The sequence below is a fragment of the Protomyctophum bolini genome (genome assembly GCF_963924005.1).
Source record: "Protomyctophum bolini genome assembly, chromosome: 22".
Lineage (NCBI taxonomy): Eukaryota > Metazoa > Chordata > Actinopteri > Myctophiformes > Myctophidae > Protomyctophum > Protomyctophum bolini.
The window spans coordinates 36,068,047-36,095,546 of record NC_137883.1 but is presented as its reverse complement, the minus strand read 5'-3'; the positions used below and the strand labels follow the sequence as shown (position 1 = coordinate 36,095,546).

General features: G+C 43.4%; 2 protein-coding genes across 6 annotated transcripts in view; both read right to left on the bottom strand.

Moving 5' to 3' along the window:
• Nucleotides 1–15,724, bottom strand: part of lss (lanosterol synthase (2,3-oxidosqualene-lanosterol cyclase)) — a 51,267-nt gene extending 35,543 nt beyond the window's left edge. For both annotated transcript variants that reach the window (XM_080755721.1, XM_080755720.1), the window contains exons 1-5: nucleotides 15,704–15,724; nucleotides 13,910–14,138; nucleotides 7,764–7,902; nucleotides 3,579–3,687; nucleotides 2,907–3,028 (exon numbers count right to left, since the gene is read on the bottom strand). In XM_080755721.1, the coding sequence (XP_080611847.1) occupies nucleotides 2,907–3,028; nucleotides 3,579–3,687; nucleotides 7,764–7,902; nucleotides 13,910–14,138; nucleotides 15,704–15,720 (616 nt within the window). In that variant the 5' untranslated portion in view covers nucleotides 15,721–15,724. The remainder of the gene's footprint in view (nucleotides 1–2,906; nucleotides 3,029–3,578; nucleotides 3,688–7,763; nucleotides 7,903–13,909; nucleotides 14,139–15,703) is intronic.
• Nucleotides 15,725–18,428: 2,704 nt separating this feature from the next.
• The window catches only part of LOC308310340 (glutaminase kidney isoform, mitochondrial), a 36,722-nt gene continuing 27,650 nt past the window's right edge, over nucleotides 18,429–27,500 (bottom strand). For 3 of the 4 annotated variants that reach the window (XM_080756656.1, XM_080756657.1, XM_080756658.1), the window contains exons 13-18: nucleotides 27,161–27,292; nucleotides 26,373–26,465; nucleotides 25,990–26,051; nucleotides 24,296–24,372; nucleotides 23,910–23,973; nucleotides 18,429–23,011 (exon numbers count right to left, since the gene is read on the bottom strand). In XM_080756656.1, coding sequence (XP_080612782.1) covers nucleotides 22,861–23,011; nucleotides 23,910–23,973; nucleotides 24,296–24,372; nucleotides 25,990–26,051; nucleotides 26,373–26,465; nucleotides 27,161–27,292 — 579 coding nt within the window. In that variant the 3' untranslated portion in view covers nucleotides 18,429–22,860. The remainder of the gene's footprint in view (nucleotides 23,012–23,909; nucleotides 23,974–24,295; nucleotides 24,373–25,989; nucleotides 26,052–26,372; nucleotides 26,466–27,160; nucleotides 27,293–27,500) is intronic. The other variant, XR_013963487.1, reaches the window with a different exon arrangement.

Genomic DNA, 27,500 nt, shown 5'->3' with positions numbered 1-27,500 from the left:
AGCGATGTGTGGATAAATGACTGAGATTTGGGAAATGCGCACGCAAGCACAGAATGCACGGCGTGACAGGATTATATAGGTCACCCGTTTTGGTGTGACACACACGGCTTCCACATTTAGCTTCATACTGGTTGAAAGTGTCCTTCCAAAAATATTTTTTTTGCTCGAAATTCTTATTCACAATGACATTGAGTTGTGGTGTTGTTTTTAGGGTAATTGTTGCATAAGCGCTATTTCGCACTGGAGTCCCGTGAGGCGGGCCATCTCACTCCCCTCCCCTGTGTCTGAAGCAGCTAGCATGGAAGCTATATGGAACCTTTCCCTCCGAGTGCACACAACCATGCCGTTGTCCACGCGTCCATCCGATAGCTTTTAATGTAAATGTCCCATCCACTGAGCAAAAGCGATATAAGCGCCTTATTCATTAATTCGATTCATTTGGGTGTGGGGCTGTGCAGTGCTGTGGGCTTTAAATTGTGACGGAGGCGAGCTGCTGCTGCTGTTCGACTTCGAGTCGCTGTCTATGGAGCAGTATAGAGTAGGCGTGGCGCAGCATTAGAAGGGCGCAGCAAATACGACATTGAGGGGTAGAAACCATCCCGGTCGCGTGGTTGATCTAACGCGTGTGTCACTGTGAAGGACTGGCCCCATTAAGTGAACGTAGTTGGCGTAGTAGACGCCAACATGACGATTCTGACGTAGGCTGTAGAGGTTGAGCAAGAATAGCGTGTTTGAGAAAAGTAATATTTAAACAGTAAATAAGACATTTTTGGCGAATGCAATGTAGTCTATATGTTTTCTGGGAGTGTGGCGAATTTATTTAGCATATAGAGATGTCTGGTAAAAGTGTGGTTTGGTCGGAGAAAGCTGTTGGATAAACGGCCATGTGCTTATGTACCCCTGTCTATTAGGGTAGCAGGATATATATATACACACACACACACATAACATACATATAACCCTAACCCTGCAGTGCCCTCTAGAGGAGTGACCATGTCAACATAAACCCATACAGAGAAACCCTTTAGTAGTACAGTTTGATAACATGCAAACTGTACCAGTAAAGGGTTTCTCTGTATGGGTCTGCATGTTATCAAACTGTACCAGTAAAGGGTTTCTCTGTATGGGTCTGCATGTTATCAAACTGTACAAGTAAAGGGTTTCTCTGTATGGGTCTGCATGTTATCAAACTGTACAAGTAAAGGGTTTCTCTGTATGGGTCTGCATGTTATCAAACTGTACCAGTAAAGGGTTTCTCTGTATGGGTCTGCATGTTATCAAACTGTACCAGTAAAGGGTTTCTCTGTATGGGTCTGCATGTTATCAAACTGTACAAGTAAAGGGTTTCTCTGTATGGGTCTGCATGTTATCAAACTGTACCAGTAAAGGGTTTCTCTGTATGGGTCTGTGTTATCAAACTGTACAAGTAAAGGGTTTCTCTGTATGGGTCTGTGTTATCAAACTGTACCAGTAAAGGGTTTCTCTGTATGGGTCTGCATGTTATCAAACTGTACAAGTAAAGGGTTTCTCTGTATGGGTCTGCATGTTATCAAACTGTACAAGTAAAGGGTTTCTCTGTATGGGTCTGCATGTTATCAAACTGTACCAGTAAAGGGTTTCTCTGTATGGGTCTGCATGTTATCAAACTGTACAAGTAAAGGGTTTCTCTGTATGGGTCTGCATGTTATCAAACTGTACCAGTAAAGGGTTTCTCTGTATGGGTCTGCATGTTATCAAACTGTACCAGTAAAGGGTTTCTCTGTATGGGTCTGTGTTATCAAACTGTACAAGTAAAGGGTTTCTCTGTATGGGTCTGCATGTTATCAAACTGTACAAGTAAAGGGTTTCTCTGTATGGGTCTGCATGTTATCAAACTGTACCAGTAAAGGGTTTCTCTGTATGGGTCTGCATGTTATCAAACTGTACCAGTAAAGGGTTTCTCTGTATGGGTCTGCATGTTATCAAACTGTACAAGTAAAGGGTTTCTCTGTATGGGTCTGCATGTTATCAAACTGTACAAGTAAAGGGTTTCTCTGTATGGGTCTGTGTTATCAAACTGTACAAGTAAAGGGTTTCTCTGTATGGGTCTGCATGTTATCAAACTGTACAAGTAAAGGGTTTCTCTGTATGGGTCTGCATGTTATCAAACTGTACCAGTAAAGGGTTTCTCTGTATGGGTCTGTGTTATCAAACTGTACAAGTAAAGGGTTTCTCTGTATGGGTCTGTGTTATCAAACTGTACCAGTAAAGGGTTTCTCTGTATGGGTCTGCATGTTATCAAACTGTACCAGTAAAGGGTTTCTCTGTATGGGTCTGTGTTATCAAACTGTACAAGTAAAGAGTTTCTCTGTATGGGTCTGCATGTTATCAAACTGTACAAGTAAAGGGTTTCTCTGTATGGGTCTGCATGTTATCAAACTGTACCAGTAAAGGGTTTGATTACAGTTTGAGAACCACTGACATAGAAACATGAGGTTTTTCAGAAAACTGTCAGGATTTAGAATGCATTTGTAGAATCGTCTTCAGGTCTAAATGGGTTAAATAAATGTTGTGTAAATGTGTTGTGACTGATTGAAACGTTTTAATACAAATAGTTCCAATGGAATCTAAATGTAAGGTTGCAAATTTACTTATCGGTGTTGCGAGGATGAGGGGGTACCTGGGAAAGAATCTTCCCTTCTAGGGGTACCTGGGAAAGAATCTTCCCTTCTAGGGGTACCTGGGAAAGAATCTTCCCTTCTAGGGGTACCTGGGAAAGAATCTTCCCCCCTCTAGGGGTACCTGGGAGAGAATCTTCCCCCCTCTAGGGGTACCTGTAGGTACCTCTAGGGGTACCTGGGCCAACCCCTACTTTAATCTGTTGTCCAACATGTGTGTCATTAAGTCTAAATCGTGTGACCTCTGACCTTTGCTGTGGAGGTTGTTTCGTGCTCGCACCAGGTCCGGGTCGTCTGGGTCCACTCCCAGAATCCTCAGCGACACGTAGCTCAGCGCCGTGCCGAACACCGTCGACTTGTCCTCGATGTGTCTGGAAGAAAAATATACTATTATACAACTACTACTAGTACTATTACCACTACTGCTACTACTAGTACTACTAGTACTAGTACTACTACTGCTATTAAACACCGTTAACTTGTGCTATAGATAGATAGATAGATAGATAGATAGATAGATAGATAGATAGATAGATAGATAGATAGATAGATAGATAGATAGATAGATAGATATATTGCACTGTACAAGCTTAATTGCAGCTGTTATTATTGCACAAACCCTGATTCTACTTAACACCTAGAACGCTCAGGACGAAGTATAGTAAGAGTGAGACGTCATCGAAAAACTCCCTCCCCTGTTTAGCCGACGAAAACGAAAGTCTTAAAAGATTAATAACTCGCAATCTAGCCCCCAACGCTGAATAGATACTCACAGACCCCATCGAACAGCTGAACAGATACTCACAGACCCCATCGAACAGCTGAACAGATACTCACAGACCCCATCGAACAGCTGAACAGATACTTACAATCCCCATCGAACAGCTGAACAGATCTCAGGTCAGTTTAACAGATACTTACAGACCCCAGCCCCCGTCGAACAGCTGAACAGATCTCAGGTATCGTATCATCTCTCTCCTCCAGGCTTCAGGCAGCGAGATGCTGGTCACATGACACGTGATGAGGAGACCTGAAACAGTCACATGATCAGTCACATGATCACAGTCAGAGAGTGGAACTATAGTGGCCCTCTGGAGTCAGTGTGGAACTATATTGACCCTCTGGAGTGAGTGTGGAACTATAGTGACCCTCTGGAGTGAGTGTGGCACTATATTGACCCACTGGAGTGAGTGTGGCAGTATAGTGGCCCTCTGGAGTGAGTGTGGAACTATAGTGGCCCTCTGGAGTGAGTGTGGAACTACAGTGGCCCTCTGGAGTGAGTGTGGAACTATAGTGGCCCTCTGGAGTGAGTGTGGAACTACAGTGGCCCTCTGGAGTGAGTGTGGAACTATAGTGGCCCTCTGGAGTGAGTGTGGCACTATATTGACCCTCTGGAGTGAGTGTGGAACTATAGTGACCCTCTGGAGTGAGTGTGGCACTATATTGACCCACTGGAGTGAGTGTGGCAGTATAGTGGCCCTCTGGAGTGAGTGTGGAACTATAGTGGCCCTCTGGAGTGAGTGTGGAACTACAGTGGCCCTCTGGAGTGAGTGTGGAACTATAGTGGCCCTCTGGAGTGAGTGTGGAACTACAGTGGCCCTCTGGAGTGAGTGTGGAACTATAGTGGCCCTCTGGAGTGAGTGTGGCACTATATTGACCCTCTGGAGTGAGTGTGGAACTATAGTGGTCCTCTGGAGTGAGTGTGGAACTATAGTGGCCCTCTGGAGTGAGTGTGGAACTATAGTGGCCCTCTGGAGTGAGTGTGGAACTATAGTGGCCCTCTGGAGTGAGTGTGGAACTATAGTGGCCCTCTGGAGTGAGTGTGGAACTATAGTGGCCCTCTGGAGTGAGTGTGGAACTACAGTGGCCCTCTGGAGTGAGTGTGGAACTATAGTGGCCCTCTGGAGTGAGTGTGGCACTATATTGACCTTCTGGAGTGAGTGTGGCACTATATTGACCCTCTGGAGTGAGTGTGGCACTATATTGACCCTCTGGAGTGAGTGTGGAACTATAGTGGCCCTCTGGAGTGAGTGTGGAACTATAGTGACCCTCTGGAGTGAGTGTGGCACTATAGTGACCCTCTGGAGTGAGTGTGGAACTATAGTGGCCCTCTGGAGTGAGTGTGGAACTATAGTGACCCTCTGGAGTGAGTATGGAACTATAGTGGCCCTCTGGAGTGAGTGTGGAACTATAGTGACCCTCTGGAGTGAGTATGGAACTATAGTGGCCCTCTGGAGTGAGTGTGGAACTATAGTGGCCCTCTGGAGTGAGTGTGGAACTATAGTGGCCCTCTGGAGTGAGTGTGGAACTATAGTGGCCCTCTGGAGTGAGTGTGGAACTATAGTGGCCCTCTGGAGAGCGGTGTCTGCTGTTATATCAACAGGAGCTGGTGCACAGACACCAGAATACTGTCACAATCATGCTCTCCTGAGTTAGAGAGTCTCACGGTGGAGTGTAAACCTTTCTATCTACCGAGAGAGTTTTCTTCTGTCACACTATATGTGGTCTACATCCCTCCGAGCGCCGCTGCCCAGTCTGCCATGCAGCAGCTGTCCGTGAACATCACGGAGGTGGAAAATAACAATCCCGACACAGTTGTGCTCGCGCTGGGGGACTTCAATCACGTATCCCTGAAGAAGGCTCTTCCTAGATACAAACCTCAGATCAACATCGCCACCAGGTTGGAGAGAACACTGGACCAGTGCTACTCCACCATCCCAGGGGCATATCATGCAGTGGCTAGAGCTCCTCTCGGTGAGTCCGACCACAACACCATTCTACTAGTCCCTAAGTATCGACAGAAACTAAAAGGTGGCAAAACCAACTGTCAAACTATGTAGGAAATGGTCTATACAAGCCATAGATACATTACAGGACTGTTTGGAGTCCACAGAATGGACTAACCTCTGGGCTGACGGTCAGGATATTGACACATACACTGACACTGTTACATCCTATATTCACTTCTGTGAAAGTGTTTGCATTCCCACAAGGACCATTAGGGTCTTTAACAACAGCAAGCCCTGGTTCAACAATGAAGTGAGATCGCTTTGTAGGGAGAAACATGCTGCTTATAAACGTGGAGATATGGGGAATTATAAGAGACTGAAATATGAATTTCAGCGTGTTGTGTCTAAGGCTAAGGCCTCCTACAAAGTGAAGCTTGAAAACAAACTGCAAGCAAATGACATCAAAGGTGTATGGCAGGGTTTGCAGGACATCACTGACTATAAAACCAAGCACCATGTTCCAGACCTGGACCCCTCCCTTCCTGGGAGGCTTAATGATTTTTATTGTCGGTTCGACAGTGAAGACCATCAGTCCCCCTCTTTTCCAAGAGAGCAGGGTGACTCTCCACCCAACATACATGAACATGATGTCAGACTGTTGCTCCGTCAGCAAAACCCCAGAAAGGCGGCAGGGCCTGATGGCGTGTCATCTGCCACACTAAAGCACTGTGCCGACCAACTTGCACCTGTCCTCACTTCTATTTTCAACTGGTCACTTGAACTCTGTACTGTGCCTGCTTGCTTTAAATCTGCGGTTATCATTCCTGTCCCAAAGAAAAATAATATCACCTGTGTTAATGACTATAGGCCTGTTGCCCTAACATCTGTCATTATGAAAGTCTTTGAGCGACTGGTATGTAAACACCTGTCCAGCATAGCACTAGATCCCCACCAATTTGCCTACAGAGCAAATAGGAGTGTAGATGATGCAGTGTCCCTCTGTCTGCACACTATTACTCAACATCTAGAATCCAGATCCACCTATGCTCGTGTACTTTTTGTTGACTTCAGCTCCGCATTTAACACAATAGTGCCTGGGAAGCTGATTTCAACCCTACAGGAGCTAGGCGTCAGCACACATCTATGTAAATGGATCTTTAATTTTCTATGTGACAGGAAACAGGTGGTCAAAATAGGTGATCTCGTCTCGCTGTCGAGGCTCGAACACTGGGGCCCCCCAGGGGTGCGTCCTTTCTCCACTTCTGTACTCATTATACACTCATTTCTGTCAATCTCACTTTAGTACAGTTATGATGTATAAGTTTGCTGATGACACCTCCTTAGTAGGTCTTATTACCACGAGGTTGAAACCGACTACCGCAGAGCAGTAGAGGAGCTGGTGAGATGGTGTGAGAGTTACAACTTGATTCTAAACATCTCTAAAACCAAAGAGATGTTCATAGATTTTAGGAAAAAGAAATCGTGTCCCCTCCCCCCCCTCTTCATCAATGGGGAAGAGGTAGAAAGAGTTTCCTCCTTCCGGTTCCTAGGGACCACCATCCATGAATCCTTATCATGGGATCTTAACACCAGTCTCATAATAAGCAAATCACACCAGCGTCTCTATTTCCTGCGGCAGCTTAAGAAGTTCAAAGTCAGCCAAGCAGCCATGACTCACTTCTATAGGGCCACTATTGAAAGTGTTCTCACCTTCTCCATGCTTGTCTGGTTTGGTCACACAACCTCTCAAGACAAATCAAAGCTGGAAAGAGTAGTATGTCGCGCATCAAAAAACACTTTCCTCACTCTATTCCACCAGAATAATTAGGAAGGCAAATAAAATCATTGCAGACAACTCCCATCCTGCACATCACCTCTTCAATCTCCTCCCATCAGGCAGGAGATATAGAAGTATCCAGAGCTCTACATGTCGCTTCAGGGATAGCACTTACCCCGTAGCCATTAGACATCTGAACTCATAGTACAGTATATGCATATAGCACTTTAAAAAAAACTGAATGTAATTTCATATGCTGCTGGTTTTTGTATTGTACTGTCCTTCTTGTTTGTGTATCTATGGTTGTCTGTATATGTTGAGTATGAACCAAGACAAATTCCTATCAACTTGTTGACATGGCAAATAAATTATTGAATCTTGAATTGAATCTTGGAGTGAGTGTGGCACTATAGTGGCCCTCTGGAGTGAGTGTGGAACTATATTGACCCTCTGGAGTGAGTATGGAACTATAGTGGCCCTCTGGAGTGAGTGTGGAACTATAGTGGCCTTCTCCATCGTCAAAGTAAAAACCTGGCAGCAGGAAAAGGGTTGAAGGTAATACCTGACAGCAGGAACAGGGTTCAGGGTTGAAGGTAATACCTGGCAGCAGGAACAGCGGTCCTCCGTAGTCTCCGGCCCAGTGTCCGTCCTCTGCCTGCAGCATGCTGTAGAAGTTCATTCCTTTCAGAGAAGATTCCGCTGCCGTGTTCACCGGCTCACCGTCTGCTATGAAGCCGCTCTGTAGAGACATGTTAAACAATATAATACCGGTCTGTTACAATGTTCTAGAAATAAAAGAACATAATATGTTACAATGTTAGAGAAATAAAATAATATAATATGTTACAATGTTCTAGAAATAAAATAATATAATATGTTACAATGTTAGAGAAATAAAATAATATAATATGTTACAATGTTCTAGAAATAAAATAATATAATATGTTACAATGTTAGAGAAATAAAATAATATAATATGTTACAATGTTCTAGAAATAAAATAAGCAACACAACGTATGCAGCTGCATCCATATGTGACTCTTTATGATACAGACAGTCATGGAGGCAAGACTGACTGTTGAGGAGCGGAGAAAACAAGACTAAGTGTTGAGGAGAGGAGAATACAAGACTAAGTGTTGAGGAGAGGAGAAAACAAGACTAAGTGTTGAGGAGAGAAGAATACAAGACTAAGTGTTGAGGAGAGGAGAAAACAAGACTAAGTGTTGAGGAGAGGAGAAAACAAGACTAAGTGTTGAGGAGAGGAGAAAACAAGACTAAGTGTTGAGGAGAGGAGAAAACAAGACTAAGTGTTCAGGAGAGGAGAAAACAAGACTAAGTGTTGAGGAGAGGAGAAAACAAGACTAAGTGTTGAGGAGAGGAGAATACAAGACTAAGTATTCAGGAGAGGAGAAAACAAGACTAAGTGTTGAGGAGAGGAGAAAACAAGACTAAGTGTTCAGGAGAGGAGAAAACAAGACTAAGTGTTGAGGAGAGGAGAAAACAAGACTAAGTGTTCAGGAGAGGAGAAAACAAGACTAACTGTTGAGGAGAGGAGAAAACAAGACTAACTGTTGAGGAGAGGAGAAAACAAGACTAAGTGTTGAGGAGAGGAGAATACAAGACTAAGTGTTGAGGAGAGGAGAAAACAAGACTAAGTGCTGAGGAGAGGAGAATACAAGACTAAGTGCTGAGGAGAGGAGAATACAAGACTAAGTGTTCAGGAGAGGAGAATACAAGACTAAGTGTTCAGGAGAGGAGAAAACAAGACTAAGTGTTCAGGAGAGGAGAAAACAAGACTAAGTGTTCAGGAGAGGAGAAAACAAGACTAAGTGTTGAGGAGAGGAGAAAACAAGACTAAGTGTTGAGGAGAGGAGAATACAAGACTAAGTGCTGAGGAGAGGGGAATACAAGACTAACTGTTGAGGAGAGGAGAAAACAAGACTAAGTGTTCAGGAGAGGAGAAAACAAGACTAAGTGTTCAGGAGAGGAGAAAACAAGACTAAGTGTTCAGGAGAGGAGAAAACAAGACTAAGTGTTCAGGAGAGGAGAAAACAAGACTAAGTGTTGAGGAGAGGAGAAAACAAGACTAAGTGTTGAGGAGAGGAGAAAACAAGACTAAGTGTTGAGGAGAGGAGAAAACAAGACTAAGTGTTCAGGAGAGGAGAAAACAAGACTAAGTGTTCAGGAGAGGAGAAAACAAGACTAAGTGTTCAGGAGAGGAGAAAACAAGACTAAGTGTTGAGGAGAGGAGAAAACAAGACTAAGTGTTCAGGAGAGGAGAAAACAAGACTAACTGTTGAGGAGAGGAGAAAACAAGACTAACTATTCAGGAGAGGAGAATACAAGACTAAGTGTTGAGGAGAGGAGAAAACAAGACTAAGTGTTCAGGAGAGGAGAATACAAGACTAAGTGTTGAGGAGAGGAGAAAACAAGACTAAGTGTTTAGGAGAGGAGAAAACAAGACTAAGTGTTCAGGAGAGGAGAATACAAGACTAAATGTTGAGGAGAGGAGAAAACAAGACTAAGTGTTGAGGAGAGGAGAAACAAGACTAAGTATTCAGGAGAGGAGAAAACAAGACTAAGTATTCAGGAGAGGAGAAAACAAGACTAAGGCCCAATCCCAATTCCTCCCTTCGTCCTGGCCCTTAGCCCTTGCCCTTGCCCTTGCTTATGCGCGTTCACGTGAGGGGGAAGTGTTATCTCAATTGTCTTTGGATGGAGGGGTAGGGCCAAGGGCGAGGGGTAGAATCCCCTTCGTTTGAAGGGATGTCTCGACGGGACTTAAAACGGAGCAACATCACTGAGGGCTGAAAGGCGGACGAGGTAAGAAGACTTTTATGTCCTTTATTATGGAAAAATATTATAATAATATTATTTGAATGTATTAACAATCTGCATCGCCAAAAAAATTGCAATCTCTAGCAAAGGTTAACGTTACCTCACGTGAACTAACGATATGGTACGCCGATATGGCGTTGCATTCATACAACGTTACCCATTCATTTGGCACCGCATCGGCGCTTTATTCTTTTTTATTTATCGCCGGTGCGCCGGTGATACAACTCGGATGCAAGCTAGCTTATTAGCAGGCATCAGTCCGACCCCCCAGACCACGATATGTCAACATTTGGAGCTCTTAAAAGCCGTGAAATAGCCTACTGTACCTACATAACGCTGACACTGCATAACGTTGGCTACTCGCTGCAGTGATAGCTATGGTTTTATCATGACCAATGTTAAGCTAATCCCCACAAGTTGCAAAACTTACATAACTAATTAGCAATGCTTGTTGTTTTCCCCCCCAGGCAAACCAGCTATGGAAACAGATTGCAAGCTGCTGTGCAGACTGTAGGCCTACATTGGATGGAGATGAATCACGATGGCATTTTCATTGATAGAAAGTTACTCTGTTCTTAATGATATTAAAAACAATGACCAGTGACCACAGCCCCTTCTTTCTATACTGTAAATAGTTTTTCCTTTTTTCTAACCCTATATCATTCTGTACCCATGCTATACAAACTGTTAATACAATAATCAATGAATCAGGTACAACTGTTGAGCAGGTGTCAGAATGAGCTATATCTAGCTGAATTACATTCTGCATGGTGGGCTACCAACATGAGACAAAATTACAATATATTTATTTCATCATAACCACGGCAATGTTATATTTACGTTCCATCTCTACAGCTTAAATCAAATGGAAAGCAGTTTCCAAAGTGGGTTATCGGCTAAATGATAGTTTGTACACTCAGAGTTAATTGACATTGATATTACAATATAAATTGGGGGTCCTAGAGACAGAAATGCCATCAAAGTTTGGGGACCACTGGTAGTGAGCTTGCAGATCAGCTATTTTCTGAGAACAGGTTGTATATCAATATCTACAAGAGACCTTCAATATTTAGGGACGTTCCAATTCCTAGGGGGATGATTTATCTCCCTACCCCTTGACACTCATTATGTAGGGACAAGGGGAAGGGGCAAGGGCTGAGGGGTAGGGTTAAAAAACGAATTGGGATTGGGCCTAAGTGTTGAGGAGAGGAGAAAACAAGACTAAGGCCCTTTCCCAATTACCCCCTCCTTCATGGCGCTTAGCCCTTCCCCTTGCTGATGCACGTTCACGTGAGGAGGAAGGGTTTTCTCAATTATTTTTGGAGCGAGGGGTAGGGCAGAGGGCGAGGGGTATTAGAATCCCCTTCGTTTGAAGGTATATCGCGACGGGACTTAAAACGGAGCAACATCACGTCCTTTATTATGGAGAAATATAATAATAACCAATATTATTTGAATGTATTAACAATCTGCATCGCCAAAAACATCGCAATCTCTAGTAAAGGTTAACGTTACCTCACGTGAACTAACGATATGCTACGGCGTTGCAACATTGTCATTATGTAGCATACCACGACTTGCAATAGAACATGATAGAAAATTACTCTGTTCTTTAATGATATTAAAAACAATGAACACAGTGACCACAGCCCCTTCTTTCTATATACTGTAAATAGTTTTTCCTTTTTCTAACCCTGTATATGATATATATATCTGTACCCATTCTATACAAACTGTTAATACAATAATCAATTAATCAGGTACAACTGTTGAGCAGGTGTCAGAATGAGCTATATCTAGCTGAATTACATTCTGGTGGGCTACCAAGATTACAATATATTGTAACGAGGGAACTGCCATCCTGTGCCTTGCTACTGTAAGCCTATAGAGCGGCGCAGTCCCTCCCCCTTTCAGAACAACGAACGGCCCAGGAAATGAAAACGCAATGCATTTCCCCATTTTTCAAATTATTTAAAGACCTTTTAAGCGTTGTATGAAGCCAACTCTTGTCGTGACAAATCATGACAACACACACAATATTTTGGGCCAAACAAAGAATTAGAAAGTAGAAAAAAACGGCAGGTTACAACACTTTCTTTGTTGTTTTTCTTCTTTGTAATTATTTGTTTGGTCCAAAATATTGTGTGTGTTGTCATGATTTGTCACGACAAGAGTTAGCTTCGTACGACGCTTAAAAAGGTCTTTAAATAAAAATAAATAAAAATGGGGAAATGCATTGGGTTGGTTTTCATTTCCTGGGCCGTTCGTTGTTCTGAAAGGGGGAGGGACTGCGCCGCTCTATAGTGTGTGTAGTTACTAGTTACTAAGTCTAATGTGTTCTGATTGGATCTTCTTAGCCTCAGAGGGTTCTGGGTAGTTTCTGTGGAGCCCGCCAGTTTAGTGTGTTGTTGTTTTCCAGGTTTTCTATGTGTATGGACGTCTGAGTGATTCCTCCTCCGTCTCTGCCTGAGAACCACGGAAACCAAAGAAAGACTTGTGCAAAGAGTCAGTGTGAGTTTAACTATACTTGCCGTTATTTGTGGCAAGTTCTGTCAACATATCTGCAACATATCTTGGATTCACTGCACTGGCTTCCGGTTGTTTTTAGGATTGATTTTAAAATTATTTTACTTGTGTATAAAGCTCTCAATGGTCTCGCACCTTCCTACCTACATGACTGCCTGCCTAAATATGTCCCAAACCGCCCCCTAAGGTCTTTCACTGCTGGCCTGCTCGCTTTGCCTAAAAAAATGGCAACTAAAAAATACGGGGAAGCAGCTTTTTGCTTCTACGGGCCGTCGGCATGGAACAAACTCCCACTGTACCTTCGACAGGCAGCCTCTGTAGACATTATTAAAGCTCAGCTCAAGACCCACTTCTACAACATTGAATTTGTTATTCATGTCCTCACTGTATTGCATTACTGCTTGTTTTTTTGCTTTTCTTTTATTCTCCATTTTTCTGTAAAGCACTTTGAGCTGCATTTCATGTCATAAAAGGTGCTATACAAATAAAGTTTTATTATTATTTATTATTATTAACAGTTCTGTAACTCTGCCGACGTTCTGACAAGTAAACATCCCATGGAAACCCTTGTTGTTGTGGCATCATTTACCACTCGCCTCCAATCCACCACATCAGTAAAAGTCCACAACAATATGTATTTCATCATAACCACAGCAATGTTATATTTACGTTCCATCTCTTCTCCCAAAATAGCCGATCTACAGGTTTCCAAAGTGGGTTATGGGGGAACCCCAGGATAGTTTGAAACCAAATGGACCCATGAGGGTCCATTTGTACACTCTCAGAGTTAATTAACATTGATTTTACAATATAAATTGGGGGTCCCAGAGACAGAAATGCCATCAAATGGGGGGTCCATGGACTAATGCATGTCACACTGGCGGTCCGTGACACTGCTAGATTCGTAACAATCTATGGGGTCCCCTGGCATATCTCTTCAAATGGGGGTCTGTGGGCTAATGTGTGTCGATTTGGGGGTCCTTGACATGAAACAGTTTGGGGACCACTGGCCTGAAGTGAGCTTGCAGATCAGCTATTTTCTGAGAACGGGTTGTATATCAATGTCTACAAGGGACGTTCAATATTTAGGGACGTTCCAATTCTGATTTTTCAAAAAATAGCACACCTACAAGCTCATAGCGCGCCACTCGGTGGCGCGCTATGAGCCTGTAGGTCTGCTATTTTTTTTAAATAGCAGCAAAAATCGACTGACATTTTTTTAAATCTGATCTCAGGTCAGAATGGGTTAATCAGACCAGTGTGTGTCCAGTGGAAACCTCGTATGAATCTGATCTCAGGTCAGAATGGGTTAATCAGACCAGTGTGTGTCCAGTGGAAAACCTGGTATGAATCTGATCTCAGGTCAGAATGGGTTAACTTACGGTGCCCAGTCCGACGGAGAAGGCCTCCAACATGCTCTGCTGGCCTCTGGGATGGACCCCAGGCCTCTGCTGGGGGTCCAGGCTGTCCTGGGGTCCCGGGGTCTCCTCGGGGGCCTCCTGGGGCTCCAGGTAGGTCCAGGTCTGTCGGCCCTCTTCGTTGCGGAGCCTCCATCGATGAAGGTCTGTGGCCGGTTCCGTTTTATACGGACCTCCTCTTCTACGAAGACACCTGTTAACACACGGAATGTCCCTTTAACACACGGAATGTCCCTTTAATACGAAGACACCTGTTAACACACGGAATGGCCTTTAATACACAGAATGTCCCTTTAATACGCAGACAACTGTTAATATACGGAATGTCCCTTTAATATGCAGACACCTTAATATACATGGTCATGAATACTTTCTGCTTCCAGTCACTAGTCTCATTTCTCATGTCATAATATTCTTTTTGGAAAATGATGGTCCCAATTATTTAAAAAATGACCATAAAGTCGAGTATTTTCTGAGAAGCGAGTGCTTCCAGCCTTCCAAACTCCCAACACTTATCTTTGAACAACGTTCACTGTGAAAGAAATAAGAATATATATTCAAAGATTTGCACACATTTTCACGATATTTCAAAAAATGGCAGATCTAAGTGCTACGAGCTTGTAGATCTGCTATTTTTCAACAGGTAAAGTTTAAAATAATGGTTAATGGTGTGTCGAAGTTGAAGTCGGTAGGGGCGAATGGTTCTCGAGTTACGTCGTGGATTACACACACACACACGAGCACGCACGCACACACACACACACACACACACACACACACACGAGCACGCACGCACGCACGCGCACACACACACACACACACACACACACACTTCGATTTCTTTACTTGAGTCCACATTTATAAAATACATTATCAAGGGCACAAATATTTTCAGTTGCTTCTGATATAACATCACGTGTCTCAGTGCTTGAGTCCAAACAAGCCCTAAGTAAATGTACAGAATATAATTAGGCAACACATGAACTTATTCACAGCCGACATTGGTCACTTCAGTCTGTCAAATTATTACCAACACCGAAAGTAAATCATGGGTGCACGCACGCACGCACGCACGCACGCACGCACGCACGCACGCACCTGGGAGTTCAGTGCCTTGCTCAAGGGCACTTCAGCGGTGTTGGGTGAGTGATGACCAATCACTTCCCAAACCCAGATCTTTCCGGCCCGTCCGGGGAATCAAACAATAAGTTCTAAAAAAAATGTTTTGTTTATTTTCTCTGTTTTGTTTTGGTTGTTGTTTTGCCTCGGTTTCAGCCTGTACTTTTTGATGTTTTGATGAATTGAACAAAGTGGACCCTCTTGTAAACCGTCGTCCACTCACAGTCTTTGTATTGAGTTGTTCTTGAAATGTACTGTAACTGTTAATAAATACTTAAATCAAAGTAGCCTACACCTTATAATGTAAACACAACATACACCTTTTAATGTAAACACCTGAAGTATTTTACCATAAACTGAAATTAAACAGTATAATGTAAACACAACAAAGTATTTCACCATGAACTGTAATTAAACTGGGTTATTAATTTAACTGCAAAGCAGCGGTGTGAGTTGTGTGAGTTACCTGTTACACCTGATAGCTATTATTATAAAATATAGATTTATCTTCTTTTATCAATTCAAGTCTTTTGTTTTCTGCTCACTAAAACCTTAAACCACGACATTAAGGACACCACGTCCTAAATAAATACAATATATAACATTATAAACTAATGTTATTAATGTAATTAAACTCACGTTCCTTCTGTTGTCATTGTTGATACAAAACTCACTGAATGAATTCTGAACTCCGTGTGTCCACAGTCCGAGGCCCCGCCCCCTGCCGCGTTGCATCTCGGGGTGTTGTATTTCTTACCGGCGGGCTGGAGCGCCGTGGCTCCACCGTAAAGTTACACACGAAAGACTACATTTCCCGTGGGTCACCGCGGCGGTGCCTTCCGATGGAGAGACGATGAGCCCAGCATCGGCTCGTCCAATCACGGCACCGAAGGGGCCACGGGAGTGGGCGTGTCTGAAGAGTTGCCGTCCAATGAACGGGCGGGACGTTGCGTGTTAAAAACGTGGTCTGCTATTATTGACCCTTATAACAAGACTAAGACAAACATGAATAAGAATAACTAAATAAATAACTATTGTATAATATATTATATATGAATATATAAGGAAAAACTGTTTATATTGTTGTTGGTCCCTTTTTTCCCCTTATGATGAATTCCTGTTCTGTTCTTTAACTATTATAGAAGCGTCTATTTGTATGTCTCTAAATGTTTTGATTAATTGAACAAGGTGGACCCTGTTGTAAACAAGTGTAATGCTTAATTGGGTCGTCCACTCACAGTTAACAGTCATTGTATTGAGTTTGTGCTTTAAATGTACTGTAATTCTGCAAAACTGTTCACAGCGACCTGTGTAGTAGACCTGTTGTTGCTGATGTTGTCCACTTGAGGGCGACAGACACCGACCGTAGAATCAAACGGACATCCTAATAACTATGGTTGAAATCAAATCAACTGACCTGTCTGTTACCGGAGTGATTATGTTTACTTAATGGATATTGTAATCTTGTAAATATTACTAGTAGGCCTATGTATGTCTTGTTTGTACTTGATTGGGTTTTTTTAAACTAAAGTTTAACTGTTAAAACTGCTCTCAAACCGACTAAAACCTGAACCTATAGTATATAGAAGTGTCTATTTGTACGTCTCTAAATGTTATGATGAATTGAACAAGGTGGACCCTCTTGTAAACAAGCTCAATGCTGTTATGGTGTCGTACACTCACAGTTTTTTTTCTATTGAGTTGTGCTTGAAATGTACTGTAATTCTGCAAACTGTTAATACTTCAATCAATCAATCAAAAGGTATTTTTATAAAGGTCTCCTGTGGACAGGTGGTGAAAATCAGCACATGTGCTAAAACTCACTGTAAACAAATTAACAATTAACTCACTGTAAACAAATTAACATCTACAAACTGTACAACAATGAGAAATGCGTTTGTTTTGTCCACACCAGTGCTGTTTTTGGCAGCAAATTTCTATTTTAATTTTAGTCATAGTCTCTTGAATAGTTTTCACTTAGTTTTAGTCACATTTTAGTCTCGACTAAATATACAGTTGATTTAGTCGACTTAAATGTATTTTGGCGAGCCTTGATGCTGTCAGGTTTTCACATGCTGAAAATAGCCGATCTGATATTTTCAGCATGCAAACCAAGTGTAAAATTACTTATACTGGATCTCTTGTCCACTAGTCCCTTCCTAGTGGATCTCTTGTCCACTAGTCCCTTCCTAGTGGATCTCTTGTCCACTAGTCCCTTCCTAGTGGATCTCTTGTCCACTAGTCCCCTCCTATAACATTTGAGTCTAGTTTTTTATTTGTTGACGAAATTGTCAATATATTTAGTCTTAGTTTTAGTCGTCAAAGCTTATAGTTTTCATTTAGTTTTCCTCAGTGGAAAAAGGAACATTTCCCACACTCTCTCCAGATGGGCCACGATGGATATTACCGTCGTAGCAAAATTAGCTGATCTACAAGCTCAAAACGCGTTGCTATATTTTAATTGAAATCCAGATTTGTCTTAATTATTACTATTTTTGAATTGGAATCCTGAAAAGTTTTTTTTTAAATTTAAAATGCAATTATAGTTAGGTTAACTTTATGAACTAAATACAAATGCATTGGACATAAAAAAAACATTTTAATACTAGTAATTATAATATATCAATGTTCAGATATTAACCTGAGGGCCACATTCAGTGAAGGTGGGGGCCGCATGCAGTGGCCCCTGGGGGCCGCCAGTTGATATTAACCTCCGGGCCACATTCAGTGAAGGTGGTAAGTAGGATGACCTACTGGGAACGCTGTAGGTCAACCTACTGGTTATCCCAGTAGGATGACCTACTGGGAACGCTGTAGGTCAACCTACTGGTTATCCCAGTAGGATGACCTACTGGGAACGCTGGGTCGGTGACGTTCCAACGGGCGGAAAACAAATATTTCCAGAAAGAAGGCGTGCGTCAGGGCGTGTGTGTCAGTGTGCGTGCGTGTGTGTCAGTGTGCGTGCGTGCGTGTGTGTCAGTGTGTGTCAGTGTGCGTGCGTGTGTGTCAGTGTGCGTGCGTGCGTGTGTGTCAGTGTGTGCGCGTGCGTGTGTCAGTGTGCGCGCGTGCGTGTGTGTGCGCGTGCGTGCGTGTCAGTGTGCGCGCGTGCGTGTGTGTCAGTGTGCGCGCGTGCGTGTCAGTGTGCGCGCGTGCGTGTGTGTCAGTGTGCGCGCGTGCGTGTGTGCGCGTGAGTGTGTGTGCGTGTGTGTCAGTGTGCGTGCGTGTGTGTCAGTGTGCGCGCGTGCGTGTGTGTCAGTGTGCGCGTGTGCGTGTCAGTGTGCGTCAGCGCGCGTGCGTGTGTGTCAGTGTGCGTGCGTGTGTGTCAGTGTGCGCGTGTGTGTGTGCGTGAATAAGAACACAGTGATTTGACAGTCATACTGTATTGTTGACATTCTTACTGTATTGTTGACATTTTGTATTGTTTACATTTTGTATTGTTTACATTTTGTATTGTTTACATTCAGACAACAAACACTATTGTTCATACATTCTGTTTGTTCAACACATTGGTATAGCGCCCCCTATGGGGCTATAGGGGTATAGCGCCCCCCCTATGTTTTAAGCTTTGGGTACAAATAGCTTTTAACTAACTAACTAGTTCAGTGGTTCCCAAACTGGACCTCCCACAATGACACTCATTGAATTTGGCTCTAGCAGTGATTTTCAACCCGTTTAATTTCAAGGGCCCCCAAGTGGACCCATAAGGGTCCATTTGGTTCCATTTGTACCCTCTCAGAGCTACAGACCCATAAGGGTCCATTTGGTCCCTAACTATCATTTAGCTGGGGACCCCCTGGAACTCCCTCAAGGACCCCTGGGGGTCCCCGGACCCCCTGGAACTCCCTCAAGGACCCCTGGGGGTCCCCGGACCCCACTCTGGGAACCACTGAACTAATTAACATGTTTACATTCACTACAGCTCTGGTTCTTATTGCGCCCCCTATAGGCCGTACAATAAATAGCATCAACATCAGATCTACAAGCTCTCGATGCGTTGTGAGATACATCATGGGTTTTCACTATTTTTATCTTTAGGGGGGAAGTTTTGGAAATTAAAATATAACTTTTTTTAATGTGGCGTTTACTGTAAATACAGATTGTTTTGTGTTAATCTGTAATTAATGAAATCTTTCAAAAAAAAAATCAGATCTGATTTTGGACTCCTGGGCAAAAAGAAGGCACAACTTTATGATTGGATCAAACTAAACGATGCATGATGTCATAATGATGTCATAATGATATACATGATGTCATAATGATATACATGATGTCATAATGATATGCATGATGTCATAATGTGATTAGAAGCAAATGAACAACATCTCATTCATTAAAAAAAATAAAAATATAAACTTTGGTCAAATTAAATCTGGAATCCATCCAGACATTTTGGGGGATTTAAACCAAAATAAAACAATAAATTGTACTGTCTGCCAATCTCCAATGCAAGATTATGTAACTATTCATAAATGCAGGAATGGATTAATTAATTAATTAATGTATGGTAGAATGAATGAATGAATGAATGAATTAATGGGTGAATTAATGGTTGAATGGATGAATGAATGAATGCTGGTTCATTGGAGGCTGGGTCAAATATAACATTTAAAGATTACTTATACTAATATTTATATAGAATATAATATTGAACAACATTTCCCCCATTCAACTCAAACGAGTTATTTTACAACAAAACAATAATAAACACCAATAACAATATTTCACACACCAATAACTGTATTATATTAATATGATATTAATATAATACACACACCCCACCACACTGCATATTATGGACATGAAAGATGATCGTGCTATTACAGTCAAATATATGGACTAACAACATGACTATAAAATATATTTACTAACAACATGACTACTATAAAATATGCTGACTAACATGACTACTATATAGTAAAATATATTCATTACATTCACCTGTTATAACTACCGGTGTATGATTATAATTATATGACTACATTATAATTATTTTATAATGATGTTTTACGAGTTCCACATATAGGGCTGGCATACTTTTAGACTAGAGTATTAACCAAATGGACCCTAAACTCTGAGAGTGTAACACGTGGAACCAAATGGCTGTGACTCTGAGAGTGCAACACGTGGAACCAAATGGACCCTTATGGGTCTGTGACTCTGAGAGTGTAACACGTGGAACCAAATGGACCCTTACGGGTCTGTGACTCTGAGAGTGCAACACGTGGAACCAAATGGACCCTTACGGGTCTGTGACTCTGAGAGTGTGGAATGTCTATAGGCTGCGTGTGCGTCCCATAGTGGTGGATTCTGGGTATTGTAGTGTATTAAGTGCATCCCACAACAACACTGTTTATATTCATTATATTCCAAGAATACATTGAACATCTCTAGCTGCTCATGATGTCCTCGTGATGTCATCATGATGTCATCGTGATGTCATCATGTCACACATAACTGCTCTACCTCCAATGTACATCAATAAACAATTTACAGCTTGTGGTGCGTTCAGGTGAAACCATGCAAAAACGCACCACCGCGTCATAGCGGTGCGTTCAGGTGAAACCATGCAAAAACGCACCACCGCGTCATAGCGGTGCGTTCAGGTGAAACCATGCAAAAACGCACCACCGCGTCATAGCGGTGCGTTCAGGTGAAACCATGTAAAAACGCACCACCGCGTCATAGCGGTGCGTTCAGGTGAAACCATGCAAAAACGCATCACCGTGTTGCTGGCTTCCATTGACAATGAATGGTAGACTGCATCGTTTCATCTGAACGTGCGCACGCAACATTACATTATGTGCTGTCGGGAGGAAACCAGCTGACTCCAAAATGTTCATTTTTCAGGAAATGGAAATGAAGAAAACCTCATATTTTGAAAAGAAAGCAATACTAATGCTGTATATAATTAATACTGCCTCATCAGGGATGGAGTTAGCTGATTTATAGCACAGTTTGAGAGGGGGAGAGGTGGTGGAGTTAGCTGCTTTATAGCAGAAAGTTTGAGAGGGGGAGAGGTGGTGGAGTTATCTGCTTTATAGCAGACAGTTTGAGAGGGGGAGAGGTGGTGGAGTTAGCTGCTTTATAGCAGACAGTTTGAGAGGGGGAGAGGTGGTGGAGTTAGCTGCTTTATAGCAGACAGTTTGAGAGGGGGAGAGGTGGTGGAGTTAGCTGCTTTAGCAGACAGTTTGAGGGTCCAATGGAGTTAAGAGGTTTTTGTCCGATGTGTTTTCTACTACTTTCCATTGGTTCAATATTGTTTTAACCAACACACAGACACACTGATTTATGCAAAACAAAACATGGAGTTAGGTGGTTTCCTCTCGACAGCAACAATTTATAGCATCTCAAAAATACAACGTCTATAAAATGAATGAAGCAGCAGCAATGTTACAGCCTGAGTGCAAAGCATGCTGGGAGATTTATCCCAGTCTACAACAAAACGAAGCAGAACGAGGTTGACCCCAGAGGTTGACCCTAGAGGTTGACCCTAGAGGTTGACCCCAGAGGTTGACCCTAGAGGTTGACCCTAGAGGTTGAAACCCTAAACCCTAAACTATAGAGTTCTAAACCCTTCCAACCCCATGAAGCCTAGAAGTGAAGCCGTCTGGCGGTTACCGTTAGGAAACAAACAGTTAGCATGTTAGCATAACAACTTAGCATGTTAGCATGACAACTTAGTTAGAATGGCGGTCTATCTATCGGAATCAAACAGTTAGTATGTTAGCATGACAACTTAGCATGTTAGCATAATAACTTAGCATGGTGGTCTATATTGGAAATAAACTGTTAGCATGTTAGCATGACAACTTAGTTAGCATGGTGGTCTATCTATCGGAAACAAACTGTTAGCATGTTAGCATGACAACTTAGTTAGCATGTTGGTCTATCTATCGGAAACAAACAGTTAGCATGTTAGCATAACAACTTAGCATGGTGGTCCACAGACTGCAGCATTACGGGGAGGAACAACGGCGCCCCCTACAGCATGGAGGGGGGGTATCTCTGAAAGGGAACAACAGCTCCCCCTGGTGGCTACAGTCACAGAGGGAGCAACCATATATATATATATATATAAGAAAGCTAGATGGCGCTAGACCCGCACTCTGGCCAATGGAGAGCGACGTTGCTACATGGCGGCCATCTTACCTCGGGGCAGCATAACATTGTGTCTATGGGGCATGTACTTTATAAATAACCACTCATAACATTGTGTCTATGGGGCGTGTACTTTATAAATAACCACTCATAACATTGTGTCTATGGGGCGTGTACTTTTTAAATAACCACTCATAACATTGTGTCTATGGGGCGTGTACTTTTTAAATAACCACTCATAACATTGTGTCTATGGGGCATGTACTTTTTAAATAACCACTCATAACATTGTGTCTATGGGACATGTACTTTTTAAATAACCACTCGTAACATTGTCTCTATGGGGCATGTACCTTTTTAAACGGTTCGGTTTGTTATAAACGTCAGAGACGCACGCATACTTATATGCTTTTACACGACGTTCATATAAAAAAACAAAATAAAAGCAGATAATCCTGAATCACATCCACGTGGACAAACGTTTGTAATAAACCAACACGTTTGTAAATCCGCCAAAGATCTGAGGGGAGGAGTTACGACTGGTTTTAGTTTGAGCCGCCGTTAGAACATACAAGATGGCCGCCGCGTGAACTATACGTCAGGGACTCCGCCGTGAGCCATCTATAGCCTTTATACATGTCTATGGGAGCAACAACAACAACAACAACGACAACAACAACAACGTCGCCCCCTGGAGGCTACAGTAGGCCGTCCAGGTTCTTCTCCGCCGTCTCCTTGGCCTCGTCCGAGCTCTTGGGGGGGCGGGGCTGGTTGTCGTAGTCCTGGAGGATCTTGACGACCTCGTGGTGTCCGAAGTGGAGCGCCTCGTCCATGGGGGTGTTCCCCCACCTGGAAGACACGCCCCCTCATTAATACACACCCAATTAAAACACTCTGACCGCCCGGGGGGGGGGGGGGGGGGGGGGGGCGGAACCGTTAAATCAGAGATTTGCAGCTTCACGTCACAGCCCGTTTCAAGGTTGCTCCGCGCCATCTGGGAAGGAGCTAGAAGTAGCTAGATGTAGCCAAAACAACAAACGGGAAGGGTTGACGCGACTGCTCGCGACGGGACCGTCTCTAAAAACATAGTTCTTTGGTTAGAACTGGAAGCGTTGATTTAGGTTTAAGAGTTATTCACGTTTCTAACCCATTCTGGGCGGGAACCCTTTTGGTGTTACGCTACTACGAGCTTGTACGTCTGCAAAATATTTTTAAAAATCGAAGAGCGACTGACGATTTTTAGATGACCTGATCTCAGGTCAGAATGAAAACTGTCAGGATGTAGAAGACATTTTTAGAATCTGATCTCAGGTCAGAATGGGTTGAGATTTTCGATCTCATCCACTTTGGATGACGTCCCAACCGGAAATGACATTGAATGAATGTTTTGCTCAGTCGCTCTCAGCCTGTAGAGACACTCTCAGTAACTATTTCATAGGACGGAGAACTCCGTTTTGGCCACTCGGAGTGTTAATAAACACACAATTAATAAATAAAATTAATTAATGAGACCTTGATCACAAAAACTCTCTTACCTGTCTTTATAACAATGTGTAATCTAATGAATCTGAAATGTAATATAATCTATACTGTAATCTATAATGTAATGATTATAATCTATAATGTAATATAATCTATACTGTAATCTATAATGTAATAATTATAATCTATAATGTAATATAATCTATACTGTAATCTATAATGTAATATAATCTATAATGTAATATAATCTAATGTAATCTCTTACCTGTCTTTGGGAACAGGGTTGACTTTGCATGCCTCTAGCAGGAACCTCACCACCTCTCCATGTCCTGTGCGCACGCACGCATGCACACACACACACACACACACGCACACACACACACACATCAGGAATCCAGCCTAGCACTGATGAAAACAGTGATGGAAGCTAGCAGGCTAGCAGGCTAGCCTCGCCAGGCCAGAGCGTTCCATCCGAGCGGTCTAAGTAGCCCTCTGGCGTTCAAGGAGTTTAATGACCCGGTGGGCGTGTCCACAGAAAAAAGTCATTTTAATAATTACTGCACACTCTTTTTCTTAACACATTCTTCCTCCTTATATAATAATAATACATATAATAATATTATATATTTTATAATAATAATAATAATAAACCTTCTGCTGCTGCTACATGAAGGGCTGTTCTGGAGTCATAATCCCTTTGTTCCATATCCATGGAGGACAACGCGAACCTGCACGCACGCACACACACACACACACACACACACACACACACACACACACACACACACACACACACACACACACACACACACACACACACACACACACACACACACACGATTAGACAAGTTGCTGAATTAAATCTGAACAATGAACCCAACATGTGTCTAAACAACATAGAGTCTGGGACGCGTGGAGCGTTGTCCAGGGTGTTTTAGAGAAGGGAGAAGAGTCTGGGACGTGTGGAGCGTTGTCCAGGGTGTTGTAGAGAAGGGAGAAGAGTCTGGGACGTGTGGAGCGTTGTCCAGGGTGTTTTAGAGAAGGGAGAAGAGTCTGGGACGCGTGGAGCGTTGTCCAGGGTGTTTTAGAGAAGGGAGAAGAGTCTGGGACGCGTGGAGCGTTGTCCAGGGTGTTGTAGAGAAGGGAGAAGAGTCTGGGACGTGTGGAGCGTTGTCCAGGGTGTTTTAGAGAAGGGAGAAGAGTCTGGGACGCGTGGAGCGTTGTCCAGGGTGTTGTAGAGAAGGGAGAAGAGTCTGGGACGCGTGGAGCGTTGTCCAGGGTGTTTTAGAGAAGGGAGAAGAGTCTGGGACGTGTGGAGCGTTGTCCAGGGTGTTGTAGAGAAGGGAGAAGAGTCTGGGACGTGTGGAGCGTTGTCCAGGGTGTTTTAGAGAAGGGAGAAGAGTCTGGGACGCGTGGAGCGTTGTCCAGGGTGTTGTAGAGAAGGGAGAAGAGTCTGGGACGTGTGGAGCGTTGTCCAGGGTGTTTTAGAGAAGGGAGAAGAGTCTGGGACGTGTGGAGCGTTGTCCAGGGTGTTTTAGAGAAGGGAGAAGAGTCTGGGGCGTGTGGAGCGTTGTCCAGGGTGTTTTAGAGAAGGGAGAAGAGTCTGGGGCGTGTGGAGCGTTGTCCAGGGTGTTGTAGAGAAGGGAGAAGAGTCTGGGACGTGTGGAGCGTTGTCCAGGGTGTTTTAGAGAAGGGAGAAGAGTCTGGGACGCGTGGAGCGTTGTCCAGGGTGTTGTAGAGAAGGGAGAAGAGTCTGGGACGTGTGGAGCGTTGTCCAGGGTGTTTTAGAGAAGGGAGAAGAGTCTGGGACGTGTGGAGCGTTGTCCAGGGTGTTTTAGAGAAGGGAGAAGAGTCTGGGGCGTGTGGAGCGTTGTCCAGGGTGTTTTAGAGAAGGGAGAAGAGTCTGGGGCGTGTGGAGCGTTGTCCAGGGTGTTTTAGAGAAGAGAGAAGAGTCTGGGACGTGTGGAGCGTTGTCCAGGGTGTTTTAGAGAAGAGAGAAGAGGCTGGGACGTGTGGAGCGTTGTCCAGGGTGTTTTAGAGAAGAGAGAAGAGTCTGGGACGTGTGGAGCGTTGTCCAGGGTGTTTTAGAGAAGGGAGAAGAGTCTGGGACGTGTGGAGCGTTGTCCAGGGTGTTTTAGAGAAGGGAGAAGAGTCTGGGACGTGTGGAGCGTTGTCCAGGGTGTTTTAGAGAAGGGAGAAGAGTCTGGGACGTGTGGAGCGTTGTCCAGGGTGTTTTAGAGAAGGGAGAAGAGTCTGGGACGTGTGGAGCGTTGTCCAGGGTGTTGTAGAGAAGGCAGATGAGTAAATGTAAATGATTTATAAGTATAAATTAACTCTTTCCTCACCTCCTCAGAGCCGACACGTCTCCAGTATAAGCAGCAAACAGCAGGTTGATCACAGACTTCACCTACAGAGAAACACAGACAGAGAAACACAGACATCCTCAATCAGTTCCTGCTCCCAATAAACCGGTTATTGGGTTGGTTATCTTTTTGGGCTGAATGTGAGTGTATGAGTAACATAATGTTGTACATACAGTCTGTAACATAATACAACTGTATGGATGTAACATAATGCTGTATAATACATAATGTAACATCCATTAAATCAGAGGTTATTTAATCCATATAAATTTTTATAAATTTGGGGGTATATTTGGGGGTATATTTGGGGGTATTTGGTTGTTATATTTGGGGGTATATTTGGGGGTATATTTGGGGTACCTTACCCGCTGGTCCCCCCCCTCTCTGCGGGGGTCGTGTTTCTTGGCGAAGTGTCTCAGGTTGTCGTAGTTGTGGAAGTTAAAAAGCTCCACCAGGTCCTGAAAGATACATAATTACACTTTATTATTAACCAGGTCCTGAAAGATACATAATTACACTTTATTAACTCTACATACTGTATACACATTTACACTTTATCAACAGTTGACAGTTATTAACAGTTGACAGACTGTGGAATCCTACGTTGAGAGGCAAAGATTTGAGTTAAAAACATTGGCTCTGAAAGAATATATAAAGATTTGTGCCGCATTTTCACGATTTAAAACAATAACAGCAGACCTACGAGCTCGTAGCGTAGCTATGAGCTCGTAGATCTGCTATTTTTCAATAGCTAAATTTTTCAATAGCTAAATTATAACATAATGTTCTGTCGCTCACTTTCTCTCTGTAGTACCCTCGATCAGACCCACTAGGGAAAGACCAGGACCACACAATCCGTTGCTCCGGAACTACTCTGCCGGGACTGGGAGAACCAGATTCTGGCACTGCTCACCTCCTCACGGAGGACACAGGCTGGGGACGCTAACCCACACTGGTCACCAGACTATTCCTGGTGGTCACCAGACTATTCCTGGTGGTCACCAGACTATTCCTGGTGGTCACCAGACTGTTCCTGGTGGTCACCAGACTATTCCTGGTTGTCACCAGACTATTCCTGGTGGTCACCAGACTATTCCTGGTGGTCACCAGACTGTTCCTGGTGGTCAGTTATAGTAATATTAAGTATATTTACCGTACAGAAGTGGATTCCTCTCACGCTGTTCCCCAGTTTGTCCAGCGGGGGGCTCCAACACATGATGCCCATCACGTTAGGAACCACCAATAGGATTCCACCTGCCACGCCCGACTTGGCAGGTAGACCCACCTGTTAACACACACACACACACACACACACACACACACACACACACACACAGTAACACACACACCTAATCAACATGAGTTAGACTTTAATATATTAGCGCCCCTCACTTCAATTTCTGGAGGCAGGGTGGGGTTCAGTGTCTCATTGGAGGCAGGGTGGGGTTCAGTGTCTCATTGGAGGCAGGGTGGGGTTCAGTGTCTCATTGGAG